Below are 20,603 nucleotides of genomic sequence, written 5' to 3'. Positions count from 1 at the left end.
GTCTCAGCAATAACACCTTCACCTGAGTTCAATCTCTGGCCAGGGAGCTGACTCTCATGGGGCAGCAGACCTCTCCTGTCTTGCCCGCTGCTCCCTCAGCAGTGTATTTCAGTAGATCCACCTGTTCTGCTCCCCATCTGTCTCTGGTGAATCCTCTCACCCTCCCTGCCCCCACCTCTGGTGAATCCTCTCACACACATCCCCTCCTCCCAGCCTCTCACACACATCCCCTCCTCCTCTGGCCCAGTTCTACAAAAAAATAATGTTGTCAGGCTCACAGAAAGGAAAATGATGATTGTCAGGGGCTGAGGGAAGAGGACATGACAGAGTCATTGTTTAGTGGGTACAGAATTTTACTTTCACAAGATAAAAAAGTTCTGGGTTGCCTAAAAATGTGAATGTATTTAATACTGAAATGTACTTTTAAAAATGATTAAGCTTTATTTTTTTTATCACAATTTATTTTTCACTATTAAGAATTTTAAGACAGCAAAGCAGAGCTTTGGACCAAGCTCGGCACCCAGCCTCACAACCATAAAACTGAACTGTCCCAGGGTATATTTTGAGGTCAAAGTTAACAGCATTTGCTGGGCAACTGGATGTGAGGGATTAGAAAAAGAGAAGATTCAAGGTGACACTCAGGGGTTAGGCCTGGAAGAATGATCTTGCAACTGAAATGAAGGTAAGACTATAGGAACAGTGTTGGGGGAAGGGTTGGATGATATTGTTTGGTGTGTGTTAGACATCTAATTGAAATTCCAAGCTGGGAGTTGGGTGAGAGAGCTTATGCAATTCTCATAAGAGCTTCATGTCACTGGCGTGAGGAAGTATGTATTCTTTTGTTTTTTTTTTGCCTCTGTTCATCAGAGATATTGGTCTATAATTTTCTTTTTTTGGTACTGTTTTTGCTGGTTTTGGGGGCAGGGTAATGTAACATGTTGGAGAGTTTTCCTCCCTCTTTGATTTTTTGGGAAGAATTTTGAGTAGGCTAGCAATTAGATGTTTGAAGGTTTGGCAGAATCACTCGAGAAGCTGTCTCCTCAAGCTAGGGATAAGAATAAATAGACTCTGGGCCTCCCCTGGTGGTGCAGCGGTTGAGCGCTGGGCTGCGAAGCTGCCTGCAGCCTCTGCAGTGCCGGTTCGATCCCCAGCCACCGGCGAGGGTCCCACATGGCACGACAGACCTCTCCTGCCGCCCGCTGCTCCCCTCAGCAGTGTATTTCATCAGTCTGCCTGTTCTGTTCCCCGCTCTGGCTCTGGTGAATTCTCCACCCTCCCACGCTTCTGACTGTACCCAGTGCTTGTACAAATAAATAAATCTAAAAAAAAAATTAAAAAAAAAAAAAAAGAATATATAGATTCAAAACATGAGTTTTGGAATGCACACTTACTATTTAACCTGCTTTCAATTGACAATTTCCGACCAACTTAAGAATTATAAAAATGTGTTATAAAATTTTCATGGTTTTGCATGATGTTGCCTCTGCCTGGAATGTCCTTAGTCTTTATTGAAAGTCTACTCAGACTTAAAAGCATAGCTCAAAATTGAAATCCTTTTTGCAGCCTTTTCCATTTATTGGTGTATTTATCACTAAGCTGAAAAGCCTATTGGAGCAGGACACTGAAATAAAAGGCTTACTAAATAGACTAGCAATAATGAGGCATGGAAGGCATTCCAGGCAAAGGGGCAGACGGAGATAGGAGATAGCATGTTGTTTACAGGGAACTGCAAGTGGTTCGGTTGCAAAGAACTTCACTGGGTTGCTTCAAGAGAAAACTGGGCAGGTAGGTTGAGCTAAGCAAGGATAAAGGCTTTAGACTGTATTCTGTCAGTGATGATGAGCCAGCAGAGGACAGTAAGGGGAGGAAAAATATCTTAGTAAATTGTACATCAGGGAAAAAAAAAAAAGCACATGTGGGAATATGCGGAATGTGGATATTGGCCTGAGGTGAAACTGGAATGCCGCCCAGGACACTAGGCAGTCACTATAAGAGGCAACAATTTGGCCAAATGAATGAGCGTGTATTGGTTGACTTGAGGGAGTTGATAGAACACTCAAGAGAATTCAGCTTGCAGGTGACATGGGTCGAGAAAGCAGAGATAAAAATATTGGTGTTCTCATCCCACTAATGCCATTGGGATTAGATAAGGCTGATTAGTTAGCGTGAGCAGAGACTCAGTAGGGACGCTGGCACCCCAATGCCTAAGAGCAGGCATGTGGAGAAATGCCAGGAGAGAAATGTGTCTCAGAAAAGGAGTGAGGGGCAGAGAAGCAGGAGGATAAGTCATAGGAGTAATTTTGGTAAAAAGAGAAGTCTTTTCAGCAGCAGATTTGAGAAGGCAGGAAATGAAGAAGTCAGCTTTGGTAGGATGTGGCATAATGGACCCAGTGTAAACTGGTGTGGTGGGCCAGGAGGTGGAGGGTGGGGGTAAATAAGAAGATGTTAGGAGGGCTGTTTGCCCACTCAGAAACCATGACTTGTATCTTAACAACCCCAAAGGAGGCAGTGGTGATGAGAGGGAGAGAGAAACTCAAGGGAAAAATTTTGGGGGGTACATTTCTGGAGTTAAGGAAAGGAAGAGGTTGGACATATGCAATCAGAATAATTGGTGAGCCAAGTGTACAAATGAGAGGTACTTATGAGACAGAACAGTTGCTGAGGTTATCTTCATCTCCTCACAGGAATTTCCTTCCTGTGGCACTAATTCAGGTATTTTAAATGACAAATGAATATACAAAACAGTGTTAGTTCATGATTTATTACCAGGGTTGTTCACAGAAAAATTCTTTTCCCCACTGTTAATTTAAGCATAAGAATAGGTGTTTGTCTTGTGTGACCTCCTTTTACAGCTACTATTTTAAAAAAATCATAAAACTGTCTGTATTTGGGAAGACATTAGTATCATTTTTTTTAAAAAGTTATTTGGGATGGCGATGGGGTCTCAATGTCTCCCTCAGTAACTACGACCAAACAAGGTGTAGTACTTGGCTGCGTTCTTGCCACAGACGCACCTGGCTCCAGGCTGCAGCTCACGGAGTGGTTTGAAGGGGATGCAGAGGCTTTTTGCTCCCATGGATGGAGCACCAGGTTCAAGATCTTGATCCCTGAAATTAAAATCAAACAAGAATTCCATTCATTTATGCTGTGTATTTCTCCCCTTCTTCATGGTAAGGCTGACACATTTTATCTTATCACACTCACCTGGCAGTGGTCTTTTTGATCCAGTCTTCACAGTCAATCTCCCCACAAAATGGAATCTGCACGATCTGAGAAGGAAAACGTTTAGTATTTATCACTCCTATCTATAAAGGGAAAATCTGAATTCCCCCCTGAACATACAAGCAAAATGGATATGTCACCCAGCCCTTTGCAAAGCTGCTAGGAACTTTCCAAGAGAAAAGAAAAGAATGTTTTTCTACTACTCAAAACCCACACACCACAAAACAGCAGGAGATAACAAAGACACTCTGGTAATACACGAAAATATCCAAATAACTGGCTACCAAAAGGTACCTGAAGAGAAGGAACAAAGGGGGAGCAGACCTAAGTCTCCTCCCTGAGCTGCTCTTCCCAGCTAAAAAGCTAACAGGACAGAGGCCTAACAGAAAACCGATTTTTAAGGGGTTGGTAACAGTAACTACATCAGTAGCCCTCACTTTATGTCACACTGTTTTTAACATGTTTATAGGTAAGTGAGTCATTTCCAAAGTCTAAGAGTCTTGGAAAGTCAAGTCATTTGCCAAAATAATGTCTCCATTTTTCTTTCACAGAGCACACAGTAATGGGCAGCATCAAGAGACCTGAGATTTGATCTGAATTTGAAGTTTGCTACCTGTTTGACAGTCTGAGTTTTCTTTTGTAAAATGTGAAAGTTGCAGCAGGCAAGAATTAAGATTTCTCCCAAGTGTGAATCCTGAGTTTTTTATGGCATATCTATTTCAAAATAAAGTTTGTCTGCAATAATAAGGAATAGTCTGGTAAAAAAAAAATCCTGGAGATCAAGGATAGTGGTGGGAAGATCAAGGAGGTGGATAATCCCCTTGCATTAGAAATGCTATTTTAAAAGCAGCTTGAGAGTTGCCCAGCTTCCTCACCAACTATTTCCAGGCACACACATGCCTTGTTCAAAAAGACTCCCTCCTGTAAACCCTGCCCTGCACTCAGGATTTGTTTGGTTAGGCCTGTTTTAAAAGCTTCTCTAAGAAGTAAAGTGAAAGTAGAGATTAGAAAATTACACAAAACTGAGAAATTCCTCAGGTGAATGGTATCGGGGTGAGGGGGGTTAGTTATCTTCCTCTCATGCTCATTGAGCAAGATGCGTTAGCCTAATTCCCCAGAGTGATAGTTGGCCTTAAAAGACAATAAAAATGTCTGGGCAAATCCTAGGGGGTGGCAGTGGGTGGATGGAGGGAAGGAGGGGATGGTAAAAATAAAGTGTTTGAAATGAAAACTAAAACAAAAATAAAAAAAAAACCATCCCTTTTATTATCGAAACAAAAAAAATCAAATATTTGGGAATAAATGTAACAAAAGAGGTAAAGGACCTATACAAAGAAAACTTAAAACACTGTTAAAAGAAATAGAAGAAGACACAAAGAAATGGAAAGACATCCCCTGCTCATGGATTGGAAGAATAAACATTATTAAAATGGCCATCCTACCAAAAGCAATATACAGATTCAATGCTATTCCAATCAAAATTTCAATGTCATTCTTCAAAGAAATAGAACAATTATTGATGAAATTCATATGGAATCACAAAAAAACCTGAATAGCCAAAGCTCTCCTGAAAAAAAAAAAAAGAAGGGAATGGAGGCATCACACTCCCAGACTTCAAACTATACTACAAAGCCATAATCATCAAAACTGCAAGGTACTGGAACAAGAAAAGACATACAGACCACTGGAATCGAATAGAAAATCCAGAAATAAACCCACAGATTTATGGTCAGCTAATCTTTGACAAAGGAGCAAAGACTATGCATTGGAGCAAAGAAAGTTTGTTCAATAAATGGTGCTGGGAAAACTGGGCCGCTACATGCAAAAGAATGAAGCTTGACCCCTACCTCACACCATACACAAAAATCAACTCAAAATGGATTAAAGAACTAGACATAAGACCTGAAACCATAAAATACATAGAAGGAAATATAGGTGAAACACTACGTAATTTGCACATCAAAGACATCTTTACAGACACATCACCCAAAGCAGTGATAGTGAAGGCAAAGATAAACAGCTGGGACTACATCAAATTAAAGAGCTTCTGCACAGCAAAAGAGACAATAACCAAAACAAAGAGAAACCCCACCAACTGGGAGAACATTTTTGCACACAACACTAATGATAAAGGACTAATCACAAAAATCTGCAAAGAGCTGATGAGACTCAACAACAACAAAGAAAATAATCCAGTCAAAAAATGGGCAGAAGAGCTAAAAAGAAACTTCTCTGAAGAGGAAATGCAAATGGCCAACAGGCATATGAAAAAATGTTCAACATCACTTGTAATCAGGGAAATGCAAATCAAAACTACCATGAGATACCATCTGACACCAGTGAGAATGGCACATATTAAAAAAACTAGCAACAACAAATGTTGGCGAGGGTGTGGAGAAAAAGGAACTCTCCTGCACTGTTGGTGGGAGTGCAAACTGGTCCAACCACTATGGAAAGCTGTGTGGAGATTTCTGGACCTACTAAACATAGAGGTTCCATATGATCCAGCAATTCCACTCCTAGGTATTTACCCAAAGGACACAGAAACATCAATTCCAAAGAACACCTGCACCCCTATGTTTATAGCAGCACAATTTACAATAGCTAAGCTATGGAAACAGCCCAAATGCCCAAAAATAGATGACTGGATCAAGAAGATGTGGTACATATATACCATGGAATATTACTCAGCATTCAAAAAAGACAAACACATGCAATTTGCAGTAACATGGATGGAGCTGGAAGGGATCATGCTCAGCGAAATAAGCCAGAAAGAAAAAGAAAAATACCGGATGGTCTCACTCATAGCAGGAATCTAGAAAACTTAAATAAGGGACCAGGAAAATGAATAACTATAAGAAAGTGAAAATCAAAATCAACAAAAAACTATGAACCAGAGACACTTTTTGGGAGGTGGGGGGCGGGGAGGGGAGGGATTGGGGTCAGAATGGGGGGGTTGCAATTGTATGGGGAATATAAAAATAAAATTTATTATTAAAAAAAAAAAAAAGAAAACTAAAACAAAAAACCAAGCCTACAGCTATAGGAGCTGAAATAACACATCTGCTGACCTCTAAGGAAACTTGATAAATCATTAGCATGCTTACAAACATGAAAAAAAAGTACATTCATAAAAATACTGTTTAAAATTCATTACAACAGACAAAATGGAGCAAAAACTTTAATCACTGTCTCACTTAAAAAACCATAAAAATTACAAAGAATACCTTTGGGTAATAAATTCAAATCTGGTTTCCAGCAAATGCTACTTTTATTAACTCCCAAAAGTTACAGCTAGATTTTTTATAACTGACAAATTTCAAAGTAAATAGTCTTATTTTCTTTTTCTCTGAGATAAAATTATTAGGCCTGAAAAGGAATATATTTTTAAAATAATTTTTTAAATTTTGATGTTGGAAGCATAGGAACAAAATGAAGTAAAGTTGTTACTGAATGTATTTGCGCAAATATAATTTTATTAAAAAATTTTTAATTCTTTCTAGTTGAAAGTAAAATTTAGATGGTTAAGACCTGAAATTTCTGATATTTACAGATGTAATTCATTATATGAAAGGATAGTGTGCATTTTAGGCCATTTCTGGAAAGGTTTAATTTTTTATTTCTCATTCATCTATATCTGTATTTTTAAAACACAATCTTTGACAACATGTAGTATCTTTATATAATATCTTAAATTCTTAAATTCTTTAGTAGAAAATGAGTGATGATCAAAAATCAGTCATCTATAAAAGATTAGTAATACATGTCAAAACCAGAAAATATAAAAAGCATGTATTATATAAAAGTAATTATTTTTCATTTAATTAAGATCATCCCCTTGGGGACCTCCCTGGTAGCCTAGGGGTTAAGTCTCAGTGCTATCACCACAATGGTCTGAGTTCGATCACAGGCCAGGGAGCTACCCACATATGGTGCAGCAGACCTCTCCTGTCTTGCCCACTGCTCCCCTCAGCAGTATATTTCAGTCAGTCTGCCAGTTCTGTACCCCACTCTGACTCTGATGAATCCTCTCACCCCCGGCATCTCTAGCCTGTACCCCAGCTCTTATATGCATAAATAAATAAATCTTTAGCTAATAAATAAATAAATCATCCCCTCAGAAAAATTTACTAAAATCAAGGTCTATAAATTAGATACAATTTTTCTCATTTACATCAACAGGGAAGAGTAGAAAATTAAACTTTCACCTACAGTCAAGTTCCAAAGATCCCTTTCTGCTTCCCCTTCCCAGTAAATACAATTTTATTTACAATCTCCTCAAACGTTACTTGGTGGTCAGGCAACACATTCAAACTGACCGCATGAGGTGAGATGGCGGATGGAAGTGACTACTGAATCCAAGAAATAAAATTTGTTTTGGTTTCTATGTGTTCTTTGGACATACAACTAAAATCCTATATGCTACTCTAGAACAGAGGTTGAAATCTCTCCAGTAGCATATCTAATATCAAATAAAAGATAAGATTCCACTAAGACCAGCTGGGATTCATTTCTCTGAAAAAGCAATGGATAACTGACAGTTACTTTATTGATTTATTAACTGTTACACAATGGCTTTAGCAGATGTACTATAGAAGTGACTACCATATTTCTATAATAAAGGAAATACTTTAATAATTAATGGAACAAAAATAAAATAATCATAAATAAGTGGGGGAAAAAAAGCACCGCACCAGGAGGTCATCTACCCTCTAGCCTTCTGTTACAAGTACACAGTTGGAGTCTGGCGACAGATTATGAAACCAGAAAGGTGGAAAAATGCAAAAGCAATAAACCAAGACTAGAAAGCTAAGTCCTGAAGAACACAGATCTTGGGGGGCTTTGAGATTTTGTATTGTGTACTGATTAGTAAACTGAGAGTCAGAGAAACAAGCATTTTCTCAGCTCAGGCAGTAAGAAAAATATTAAGTTATGACCACAAACAATCAAAACTTTGCCTTACACTCTCAACGTGAATTTAAAAAAAATAAAAAGATAGTGGCAAGTGCATTAAACCAGTGAGAAGAGAAAGCTGCATTCTTGACTCAGTTCCACTTCTGGTAGTTCAGGGTGACTCAGACACTTCCCTACTCTTCTCACTTACAACATGGGGACACAGGACTGGTTGTACATCCACTTTGTAAACCAAAAATACTAATAATTATTCATTATTAATAATAATTTATTCCAACAATTAATAATCTTTCCAATCAGGGCCTCTTCTTTATGAAAATCAGTTTTCAGCTAGGAATAACTGTATACACACAACACAAAGCTGAATAAAATCTTAGTCACTGACTACTTAATTAAAAAACTGTGTAGCCTCAAGGACCCAGTGGTAACCACTCCTGAAATCCATCCTCAGAAGTGAGCAATACTTTTCCCTAATTAGTCAAAACATTCAATTAGGGGGCCTCCCTGGTGGCACAAGGGGTTAAGCACCGCACTATGAAGCAATCCCCAGTCTCTGCAGCACGAGTTCGATCCCCAGCCAGCCACGGAGCTACCCACATGGCACAGCAGACCTCTCCTGTCTCGTCTGCTGCTCCCCTCAGCAGTGTATTTCAGTCAGTCTGCCTGTTCTGTTCCCACTCTGTGGTGAATCCTCTCACCCCTCCCATCTCTGGCCTGTAACCCAGCTCTTGGATGCATAAATAAATAAATCTTTAAAAAAAACAAAAACAAAAAAAAAAATTCAATTAGCCAAGATATGAATTATACAAGGTCAGGGAATGGAAAGAAATGGACGTGAAACCTCATTTTAGGACTCTGGGCCTTACATTTCTAAAGCTAGAACATTCTATCTTTAAGAACTTATATCAAGCTGAAAAAAAATTAAAACTTTCAATAATGACACAGTTTTCATGCAGAAAAATGCTGGTCAGCCAGCATATCAAACATGAAAAGAAGTTTCTACATAATCAGCTGATGGCGTTATCTAAAAATGGTAGCATGGGCCTCCCCAGTGGTGCAGTGGTTGAGCACTGGGTTGCAAAGCTGCCCGCAGCGTCTGCAGCGCTGGTTCAACCCTGGCCACCGGTGAGGGTCCCACATGGCGCACAGACCTCTCCTGTCACCCGCTGCTCCCCTCAGCAGTGTACCTCATCAGTCTGCCTGTTTCGCTCTCCGCTCTGGCTCTGGTGAATGAATTCTCTCACCTTCCTGCACTTCTAACTGTACCCAGTGCTTGTATAAATAAATAAATCTTTAAAAAAAAAAAAAAAGCTGTAAAAAGACAAAGCTTTTAAAAAATAATTTTTTTTTAAAAAATAAAAATAAAAAAAAAAAAAAAAAAGAAAAATGGTAGCATGCTGTGATGCTTCAAAAAAAGCCCAAGACAAACAGCAAAATCCTGGAAATACAGAATCCTTTTGTGTGACTGGCCTTCAAATGGGGATTATATCAGGCGTAAGTTCAGTGAGTTTTCAAATACATTTTCTGAAATATTTTCATATTAAAAATTTTTCTTACCTTTCCAGAATCCAATGCCTTCTGAAACTCTTCCATTGTATTTGCCACAACCATATGAGTCTTAAGATCTTCAGAAGCTCTATTAAAAGATAATTAGAAAAGAATATTTTTTCCCAATATGACAAAATTTTTAAAAAAAAACCTAGGATAGTCATAATTTAATAAAAGAACAATAATCCGGAAGGGAGAACTAATTTGAATCTTTGTCACTAGCAGTGATATTCAGTAAATATATGAGTTAACTCAGCACTGCATTATTGTAAACATGAAATTGTTTACAACATGTTTCACAATAATTCTTTCCATCACTGCCATTCAATCTCTACTGACCCACATTCTACTCCTGGCTATACCAGTTACTACCTAGTTTGGGTTATTTTTTAAAACCCCCAATGTCTTGAGTTTTTCCTTCTACAATATAGGAATATTGGACAGTCCCTTCCACAATATTGGACCACCACATAGGATTAGGATCATATTTTGAAAAGAAAAAAAATACATTATCTGCACATAATTATGTACTACGTAATTAAGTCCTTTATATGCTGTATTTTTCTCTTCTATATTCAAAGTCACACATTACCAAAAGGACCACTCCTGGGTGGCAACTACTTTTATGAATCTCAGGGGTGAGACACGTGGACCTGCTAGCCTTAGCTGTCCACCACACCACATCCATTTCCCCTTCTTCTGTTAACGATTGGGTAGTCTCTTTGTACAAAACTCTTAGCACCAGCCAGTATAATTGAACTTTAAAAAAAAAAAAAACAACAAAACATGAAAGTAGCATTAGCCCAACCTACTTTTCTTTTTCCTTAATAAAAAAAAAAAAAAAAAAAGAACCTATATAAACAGTGCAATGTAGAAAATAAAAAAAAAAAATCAAAATTCAATGGTAAGACAAACTCATGTTAAGTGAAAATTTACAATCTGACTTCACATATACAGATTGGTCTCAATTATAGATACTCATATTCACCTGCTCACAAAAAAGCGAGAAGGAAACACAAAATCTTTTATTAATTATATCAGGAAAGTGAGATTATAGGCAATTTTATTTTTTCTTTTTATTTTTTACTATTTCATGCCTTTTCTACAATGAGTATGTATGTATGCCTTAGTAGAACAATAATTTAGAAACAATGCTAAAATGCAAGTTACAGACTTATTTAGTAAGTGCCTTATATCTGAAAAGGAATGGAGAACTTGGATGAGAGCAAGGAGGCAGCTTAATAATTTCTCCCATAAAGTTATCACCTCTGTCAATAAATTCACCTGGAAAATATTTACTAAGCATCTACCACATATAATCTAATATTTCTGTTACCACAGAACATAAGAGCTAAAAAAGTATAAGTAGCCTTTACAAGAGGGCAATTCAAACAAAAATAAAAATGCTTATAAGGCTTCTTTTTCCTTTTTCATAATGAAAATAATTTTACTGATAATTTCTCACAGAGAAAAAAAGCACCTTCATGCAACTTACATCAACAAATTTATTGAATAAAAATGTCAACCAAAAGAACTGCCCTTTAGTCAGCAAAAGCAGTGATTTCCAAATAGGTGTATATCTAAATCAATGAGAGAAAATGTTAATCCCAACAACAGAGCCTATCTCAAAACCAGTGAATCAGAATCTCCAGATGAGGCTCAGGTAAGCTGCTACTGCCAAAGCTCCCAGGTGACTCAAGAGATTCCCTGGAAAAGGACTACTGTGCTAAATGCATTATTTGAAAGGCAGCCATAGCTTTCCTCTCTGACAATATTACCTGCGGTGTGTTCTAGCTGAGCTTCAAATGCATTTCTATTGGGTAACCTCTCAAGAGATGTATGTACTATCACTCCCACTTCAGGGAAAGCAAGAGAAATCACCAAAAGACACAGATGCAAACATCAAAATCGAGGCTAACATGAGTTCACTCCCTCCAGTGCAAGGATTACTGAAGGCCTTCAGAGACAAATGAATAATGCATGTGTTCTTTGGTCTAGTTCTGAAAGACTGAATAAGATCTGCAAATGAGAGACACAGACAATTCTAAAGTGCTCACCTTGTGAAAAGGCTAACGTGGATGTCTTCCAAAAGAGCTTGAAGTTTAGTCTCAGCCTCATGTTCAGCAACTGTCAACTTCTCCCCAGTATCTCGTCTGACAGCTACAAACTGACAGGTCTTCATATCGCGTGGCCCAACTTCAAGTCTAATCGGAACTCCCTAGAAAACCAACAAGGCAGTAAAAACAATACATGCATGTCTTCAATTGAACATATAGATTTACCCTGGGGCTTTATCATTATAAATCATAAAAATGAAGAAAGCAGGGGCCTGCTTCCCTGGTGGTGGAGGGGTTAAAGTCTCAGCGCTACAAGCTATCACCAGCCACTATTGTGAGAGTTCAATCCCTGGCCAGGGAGGTGACCCACATGGCGCAGCAGACCTCTCCTGTCTCGCCTGCTGCTCCCCTCAGCAATGTATTTCAGTAGATCCACCTGTTCTGCTCCCCACTCTGTCTCTGGTGACCCCCCTGCACCTCTGGCCTGCACTCCAGTTCTTGCATGCATAAATAAATCTCTAAAAAAATGAAGAAAGCAAAGGTATAGCAAATTAAAAAAAGGTAATATTCCTAAGATACTATAGAAATCTAGTCTAGTAAGACAGCATAAACCTAATGAGAAAAATCTGCTGCCCTTGAGGTCCCCGTCCAGATCAGCTTCCCAACTTCTCTCACAAAACAGGACATAAAGGAAGCTAAAAAGATATGACAACTAAGCCCAGGAGCACCAGATCCTGCATGGAGTGGGGAGCAGGTGTACAAACAGGGAGACCAAGCCAGGGTGGGGGAGGGTCTCTAGGTGAGGTAAGTCTGGTCTTAGGGGACAAAGCCCAGGAAGTAAGGGTGCGGCAGGGTGGGAGTAGCTGCCAAGCCAATGAGAGATTGGGTGCACATGAGAGGACTGATCAGATAAATAAATATATTAAACATAACTGGAGCTGGCTTTCAGAGAGGGGAGTTACAGATGGAATGGGAGAACACTCTAACAGTTCCTGTGGTTTTGACTGAAATGGAAGGAATTAATGTGATCTCAGTTATCAAGTCCATATCAAAATAGATACGAAGTGTAAGTGTGCATGTGTGCATACACATATTCACAGCTCCATCTACTGAGAAGATTTGGAAGCAGTGACAGATCCAAAGCGATGAGAACACCAGCAGTAAATACGAAGCTCCATTACAAATATATTTTAGAATTATGGCTAATTTCAGGGCAGGGACAGAGGAAGCACAAGATAAGCTTGGCAACATCTTATGCCAAAAAGCAAGAAGTGCTGGAGGAATACAGATGTTAAGGGATCCTGCTGGTCATATTGAGAGTTAAAATGAATAGTGACAGCAACAGATTATAACCCCACTGAATAGTATCAGAAACCCTGGATCCATAAAAATTTTAACTAACAGGGCCTCCCCGGTGACGCAGCGGTTGAGCGCTGGCTTGTGAAGCTGCCCGCAGCCTCTGCAGCACCAGTTAGATCCCGGCCACCAAGCCAGGGTCCCACATGGCGCACAGACCTCTCCTGCCGCCCGCTTCTCCCCTCAGCAGTGCACTTCGTCAGTCTGCCTGCTCTGCTCTCCGCTCTGGCTCTGGTGAATTCTCTCACCCTCCCGTGCTTCTGACTGTACCCAGTGCTTGTATAAATAAATAAATAAATAAACAAACAAATAAATAAATAAATCTTTAAAAAAATTTTTTTTTTAACTAACAATAAAAAACTATGAGAACAGTGTTATTTCAAGATCATCATAAAGAAAAATGGAAAAACTTTTCCAGACTAAGAGAAACTAAAGGGATGAGAGAACTCTATGCAACTTCTGAACTCAATCCTTCTGCTATAAAGGACACGAGAGAACTTTGCTCCATAGCTGATGGTTCTAGAACTAGACAACGGTAAGTATAAATGTCATCATCCTGATTTTGCTGGCTATACTGTTGATTACGTGTGAGAACATGTTTGAAGGGTGATGTGACACCAGACCAGCATTTTATTTTCAAAAGCTTCAAAAGGAAAAATTAATTTTTTTGTATTATTATTAATGTAAACCTGTGATAGCTGCATGATCTAAAAAAATTTACAATCCAGGTAGAAGAAATAGCACAAAAAACTCATTTAGATTTTAGAAAACCAGAAAGACTGTCTGCAAAGAAGAAAAAAGGGATGTATGAAAGGTGATAATGAAAAATAAAAGTTGGAAAGATAATCTGAGGTCAGATCATGAGGAGGAATGTATTTTGTTGATGGCCTTTGCTAAGTAACTAGTTATGAACTGACTTATAAAGAACTCTGGTTTTTCTTTCCAACAGCAACACAAAATTACCTATTTGTTTTACACACACACACACACACACAAAAAGTATTCAATTCACTCATTTTCCTCTTTCTATTTTCAATAGCACAGGATGGGACTAAAAGAGTTATGGGACTCACTGACTCCTGTTCTGGCAACCAACCATCGTGTACTTCATTCATTAATCCAAGTGAGTCTCTTGATACATCTCTCTCTCTCTCACACACACCACACACACACACACACACACACAGAGTGAATCATTATCAGATGACTACAAATCTATATCTCCCAAAATGTTCTTTCCTGGGCCTCCCCTGGTGGCACAGAGGTTGAGCGCTGGGCTAAGAAGCTGCCCGCAGCCTCTGCAGGGCCAGTTCGATCCCCGGCTGCCAGCAAGGGTCCCACATGGCATGACAGACCTCTCCTGCTGTGCCTGCTGCTCCCCTCAGCAGTGTATTTCATCAAGTCTGCCTGTTCTGTTCTCCGCTCTGGCTCTGGTGAATTCTCTCACCCTCCTGCACTTCTGACTGTACCCAGTGCTTGTATAAATAAATAAATATTTTTTTTTTTAAAAAATGTGCTTTTCTCATGAATTCTTGGGCTAAATGAAATAAAAATGGCATTAAACAGTACCATCAGTATTTTTCACTAGCTGGTCAAGTCTCTCAGGGCTTTTAACTTTAGGCATCACATTTAGATTTTAGGAGCTTTGTTTTCTTTTGAGGAATGTCAACAAAGATGTTCCTTCTCAGACCAACTCCCTCTTTCCTCTCCCCTCATAGTAGAGGTTCACCAGAGTGCTAAAAACAACGACAAAGCCAGGTCAGCTATAGGAGGAAGGGGAGATGAAAGTGAGAGAGAAGGAACACAACACGAGGATGGATACCTTCTTTATTCTTTAAATCCAACTAGCAGCAAGGCAGAAGTTTCTCCTTTAACATTTGATACCTCAAGCATGTGCAACTACTAATTGTGAGTAAGCAAAAAAGACTGCAAATTAGGGGAAATTACATAGAGAAAAAATTCATTTTTAATGTCTGCATTAAAGGTCAGAGAACATGTAAAGGGAAAGTGTATTATATAAAAGGAAAGCTGCATCAATACAACTAATACTCTCCAGCACAAAAAATACACCTTGGGGGCCATTTAAAATAAAGGGATAAATATTAGCAACTGTGACAACATACATTATTAAGGAAGACAATCCCTACATTGCTGAGCTTTCATATTTGGAAGTTTAGGGCTACAATTTCTCATTCATTTTCTATAACATGAATTTATAAATTCTTGACTTCTAATTGTTAGATCCAATAAGATTCCCTATTTCAACATAAGAAAGAAAGAAGGTTCAATCCCAGAAGTCTGAAAAATGGAAGTTAAGAATATAGATCATCTCTTAATGATATACATTAAATAAAAACATACAAAATAGACATCAACAACTGGCATGAGCAATGTGTTGTGAAAAAACATATGAATTTAACCTCTGATGCTTCAAGGCTGAGCTGTAATAATGGCAGCTGGTGATGCCCGCCTACCCTTATTCTGACACCCTTACTACTTAAATAACTTGTTTATTATATAAATTCCTAGTTTAATTATTTTTGTAGAACCATATTAGATTTATTAATCATGAACAAGGTCTTCAAGATCATTTTTATTCCAACATAATAAAAATAAGTTTCCACAAAAATGATTTCAAATTTAGCAAATATCTAAACTGTGGGAATCATTATTACTAAGTTTTGACCTGTGTGCTCAACCCTTAGATTAAGTAAAGATGAACTCACAACTATCCAAAGAGAAAAGTAACAAAAACTTTACATTTAATAAAAGTATATGTAGATCTAAATCCAAATTGGGAATGTGGGAATAAAAGATACAACTGAAGAATTACCTTGAGCTCCCAATGATTGAATTTCCAACCTGGTGAGTAATTGTCTCGCAAATCAACTCTAACTCGAACATTAACACTGAGTAATCGCCTTCGATACTCGTTGCATTTTGCAATCAGAGCTTCTTTGTCTTCTTCAGAAAGTGCATTTGTAATGCCACAAGGAATAACTACCACCTAGAACCCAGCACAAACCCACAAATTTATACAAGGAATCAGCATACAGAAGTAACAGTCCTTTCACTATATAACACTCAAGTTATAAAGCAAACTAATAATCAAAAATCTGAACACAAATCACCAGTGGGTTATTTCTAATCTACACAAGATGTCTACCAATTTGCTACATATTGCTTGTCTGTGCTAAGTGTATTTTCATTTGACCCACTCTATTTAATTTAACCTATTATAAATAAGTCATATCAAAAAACAATTTCTAAAAAGTTTTATATAAATGATGTATAACTAAAACATGCTATAAATCAATGCTACTTCAATAAAAAAATTAATATTTTATGATAAAAAATTTTTTTTTAAGTTTTCTATAAAATAGTTTAAAAAATTAAAAGAGTAAAAGATGAAAAAAGAGAGAGAAGCTAGCTAGATAAGAGAGAGCAGTATAACCCCTCGGCAGCCTTGTCAGAAGAGCTGACTAGTCCAGAGAAAACTGAAGAAGCAAAATTGAAAGCAAGGTATCTTCATCTGGGACAAAAACGGAGAGGTTCAGATTCTGAGGGAAATGGTGGCTCAAAAGGGAAAAAAACATTTTGATTCTGAGAGCTACAATATGGGTACAGTGAAAATGAAGAACAAGTAACTTCCGGCTGTAGCCCTAGATAAGGGGCCCCCTGAATATTCTGACTCCTATTATTTCTCCTAAACATGTTACTTCTCTGCTCTTTAGATCCTGACAGTTTTGTAGGCAAAGGTGTGTGCTACTATTGTGTAGAGAACATAAAGTAACTGTACTTGAAAATAATTGTGTATATTACCTAATTCCTAGAACAGGGCTGGTTCCCATATGTAGCAAGCAAATTTTACAATTTTAATGTTTGTTAATGTTTAATAGTTATTTAATTCACTTTAACTACAACTTTGTATGTTCCTCTTTTTAAATATAACTTCTATTGTATTGATCTCTTCTGTATTTTCTTTTTGGAGTTTGAAAATTACAAGTTTGAGACCACTAGCTAAAACCTGCATGTTTCAAACATAAATAGACAGGCATAAGAGATTTATGCCTCTGGTTAAATTTGAATGGCCTTAAACTTGTTTCATTTTTAAGGTAATATGAGCATATTATTTGCCTGTTCTGTGTGACATATGTGTTTAGCAGCTGCTGGTGAAGTTAGAATTCCAGCTCAGGCCTGTAGCATGAGAATCCCTTTCATGGCTGAAGATGTGCATGAATATGCGTGTGCATCACCTGTTGTGTCACTTCTGGGCCATTTTTGTAAACAGTAATTTTACACAACTGCTCACAAATGCCTGTTAATTTCACACATTAAAACAGATGATGTGCTAACCAGAAGCAAGAGAATCCCTACATAAAACTCTGATGTCATTAGAGCTTTGGTCATAAGAGCTTAGTCATAAGAGCAATTTACCTTTGTGGTTTTTAGAAAACCAAACTCTGCTACGGCTCCCACATGGGCCTGCCACTTTTTTTGTTACCAAGATAACAATGTTTGGTGGCCTTGTGCAAACATGATGTGACATGTTGCTTAGGTTCGTTGTCTTCTGTCCTACGCAGAACACTGCGTTCTGACTTTCATAAAAACTGCAATTCACCTAATCTATAAAACTTTTTTAATGTAGAAATGTTTACTTCCAAAGTTAATGTAGAGGACACTAGAGTAAAAGATGTCAATAGTCTGCCAAACAACAAACAAAAATACACCACAACTACGGTTTAGATTGTATTCTACCTTGTTTCTACATAAGTTTAATCTCCCCAACAGCCAGAAAACCAACCTCTCAAATTTCCCTTAGTAAATATGACTACTATAAACAAGACTTTATAAAAGAATAATAAATATCATCCTTACCTGAACACAGGCAACACGGGGCGGCAACACTAAACCCATGTTGTCCCCATGAACCATGGTCATAACACCAATAGTTCGAGTTGTCAGGCCCCAGGAGTTCTGATAGGCAAACTGCTTCTCTCCTGGTGCCTTTGGATCTTCAAATATGATTTCAAACATTTTGGAAAAGTTCTGTCCTAAATGATGTGATGTTGCCCCCTGAAAAAAGAAAAAAAAACAGAAATATGAACTTCAAGTTTAATAAGATTACACTGTTGAAAATAATTACTAGATAACATGCTTTAAGATGAAATGATCCATTTTATATCTCTTTTTCCTTATTAAATAAGATTCTGGTGCATAAGCAAGAGGACCAAGATTAGTCAAAAATACTGTAGAAGAATGTTGCTTGGAGCAGCCCCTGTCACAGAAGTAACTATAACTACAAAGACGGAGAAAGAATCTACACTTTTATAATTGAGGATATAAGCCATGACTTAATTGATGTTGGAGATTTAGGGAAGTGGAACAGATCTACTTAAGATTATAATTATAATCTAGAAAGCACAAGTAATATTACTTAAGCATCTCCTTCTATAACAGGGTGGTCCCCAGGAAAGGGGGATCCAGGTTTTCTGCCCCACCCAAGGGAGGGTGGAGCTGAGCAGGGAGAGAAGAAGCTACAGAGGAGACTGAAGAAGAAAGCAGGATGGAGCCAGAAGGTGACCTGGAGGAGGCACATGGAGCCTAGAGACATGTGAAGAAACTGCGCTTGTCTTTTGGTCGTGGACTGGGTGACACAGATGTGGGTGAGACCTGTGGGGAGGTGACCATGGCAGCTTTTGTCTTGATTTTGATTTTGCTCTTTTCCTTCCAGGCTTGTCTGGTTGTTTCTGACCCTTTTCTGTGGGTCCCCACTGGAAGACGCTTTAGACTTGTGGCAGGCTTTAGGGCCTTGCTCTGGGCCGATCCCATATGGATGGACTTTTACCCACGAGGGGAAGGGTAACTTTGGGTGCTTCATTTAGAAACTAGACTCTTTGCCTCTCCTGTATTGTTTCCTAGTTTTATTAAAGTTCCTTCCCATTAAAGTCTCATATGTTTTGTGTTGATGCGGCAGATGGCAGAACCCATTTAGAGCAGGCAGGTTTTGGGGGGGGTCTGGGGTGCACCTCTCCCTGCCCTGTAACACTTCTCTAATGAGAGAAGAAATCTGCTGGCTCTCCCACAGGCTAGGAATCCAGTCAGTCCCCCAGGAACCAATGCAGCTCTGATACCTGGATAGCTCTGCCACTAGCAGATATAAATGCTTCCAATGTAGTGGTGTAGTCTCCTCCTGCAAATTTCTCCTTCTCAGTCTTCCTTCCTTTTACAACAGGAATTGCCAGGAGATCTTCATATACTTGAGCATATAAGTCAAGTATTTGCAATACCTGTAACAACATTTTAAATAAAAATATGTTCAAATTTATGCATACAAGAATGGGGGTGTAGGCCAGAGAAGCAGGAAGTGAAAGGATTCACCAGAGACAGAGTGGGGAGCAAAACAGGCAGATCTAACAAAATACACTGCTGAGGGAAGCATCGGGCAAGATAGGAAAGGTCAGCTGTGCCATGTGGGTCAGCTCCCTGGTGGGAGACTCAAACCCATGCGTCGTGGCTGGTGATAGCCTGATAGTGCTGAGACGTCAATCCTGGTGCCACCAGGGGCCCCAATAATACACAAATTTTAAGTAACAATATTTACCAAGAAATTACCTTTAAATGATATTTTGAGATCAGATCAAAATTTAACTTAGAGTTACTATGTAAACATAGAGCAATACATTGCTTGCAACTAGAGGTGTGGGAAGAAACAGAGCCTGGACAAAGAAATAGAATGTAATATGAGAGACTTTTTATACCTCTTCTGCTGCTTCTTCAAATGTTGCAAATGCACTGTGCCCTTCCTGCCAAAGGAATTCTCGAGTACGTAGGAAAGGCTGAGGATGTTTGAATTCCCAACGCTGGAAGAGGCAAGAACACAATTTGGTCACACAGAGTGCTATTCAGTTTTTATTAACAACTTTACATGGCCGACAATCAGAAATTGTTAACTGTGATCCAAAGTACTTCTGAAATGCTTCCACACTATCAATCCTTGGTATATAAAAATAAGGGAACACAAAATGTGCTTTGAGGAAATAAACGAAAATGAAAAACGTGAGAACAGAGGAAGGGGCATGCACCTACCACCACGTTGCACCACTGATTGAGCCTGATGGGCAGGTCTCTGTGTGACTGCACCCACTTTGCATACGAAGGATACATTACTGAAAAGACATCGGAAAAATATAGGCAGAAATTAGTCATCATAGGTGGTATTTCTCCTTGAAGGCTGGTTAAGACTTAAACCAGCATCATAACTAATAGGAATTAAAACACTGTGTTTAGGTAAATGTGATTTTGATGCTTGTAGTGGTTATGTGAAATGGTATAGATTTCACAAAGCAGATTACTCAAGGGGAAAAAAATCTACCTAAACTTTACCATATTGTGAATTCTACTGAGAATTACACTTAAGATTTCATTTAATATCAAAATCTCAATATTAAAGATGTGGAAGCTGAGCTTAGAAGTTAAATGAGGGGCCTCCCCGGTGGCGCAGCG

General features: G+C 38.5%; 1 protein-coding gene across 1 annotated transcript in view; it reads right to left on the bottom strand.

Annotated features, from left to right (window-relative positions):
• Window positions 1-2,719: 2,719 nt before the first annotated feature.
• The window catches only part of EPRS1 (glutamyl-prolyl-tRNA synthetase 1), a 62,853-nt gene continuing 44,969 nt past the window's right edge, over window positions 2,720-20,603 (bottom strand). Inside the window, exons 24-32 of the mRNA XM_037497659.2 lie at window positions 20,187-20,266; window positions 19,859-19,960; window positions 19,232-19,387; window positions 17,976-18,173; window positions 15,931-16,104; window positions 11,742-11,902; window positions 9,694-9,772; window positions 3,205-3,269; window positions 2,720-3,107 (exon numbers count right to left, since the gene is read on the bottom strand). Coding sequence (XP_037353556.1) covers window positions 2,957-3,107; window positions 3,205-3,269; window positions 9,694-9,772; window positions 11,742-11,902; window positions 15,931-16,104; window positions 17,976-18,173; window positions 19,232-19,387; window positions 19,859-19,960; window positions 20,187-20,266 — 1,166 coding nt within the window. The 3' untranslated portion in view covers window positions 2,720-2,956. The remainder of the gene's footprint in view (window positions 3,108-3,204; window positions 3,270-9,693; window positions 9,773-11,741; window positions 11,903-15,930; window positions 16,105-17,975; window positions 18,174-19,231; window positions 19,388-19,858; window positions 19,961-20,186; window positions 20,267-20,603) is intronic.

The sequence above is a fragment of the Talpa occidentalis genome, unplaced genomic scaffold (genome assembly GCF_014898055.3).
Source record: "Talpa occidentalis isolate TD23 unplaced genomic scaffold, MPIMG_talOcc4v2.1 talOcc4.8, whole genome shotgun sequence".
Lineage (NCBI taxonomy): Eukaryota > Metazoa > Chordata > Mammalia > Eulipotyphla > Talpidae > Talpa > Talpa occidentalis.
This window is presented reverse-complemented; position numbering and strand designations above follow the sequence as displayed.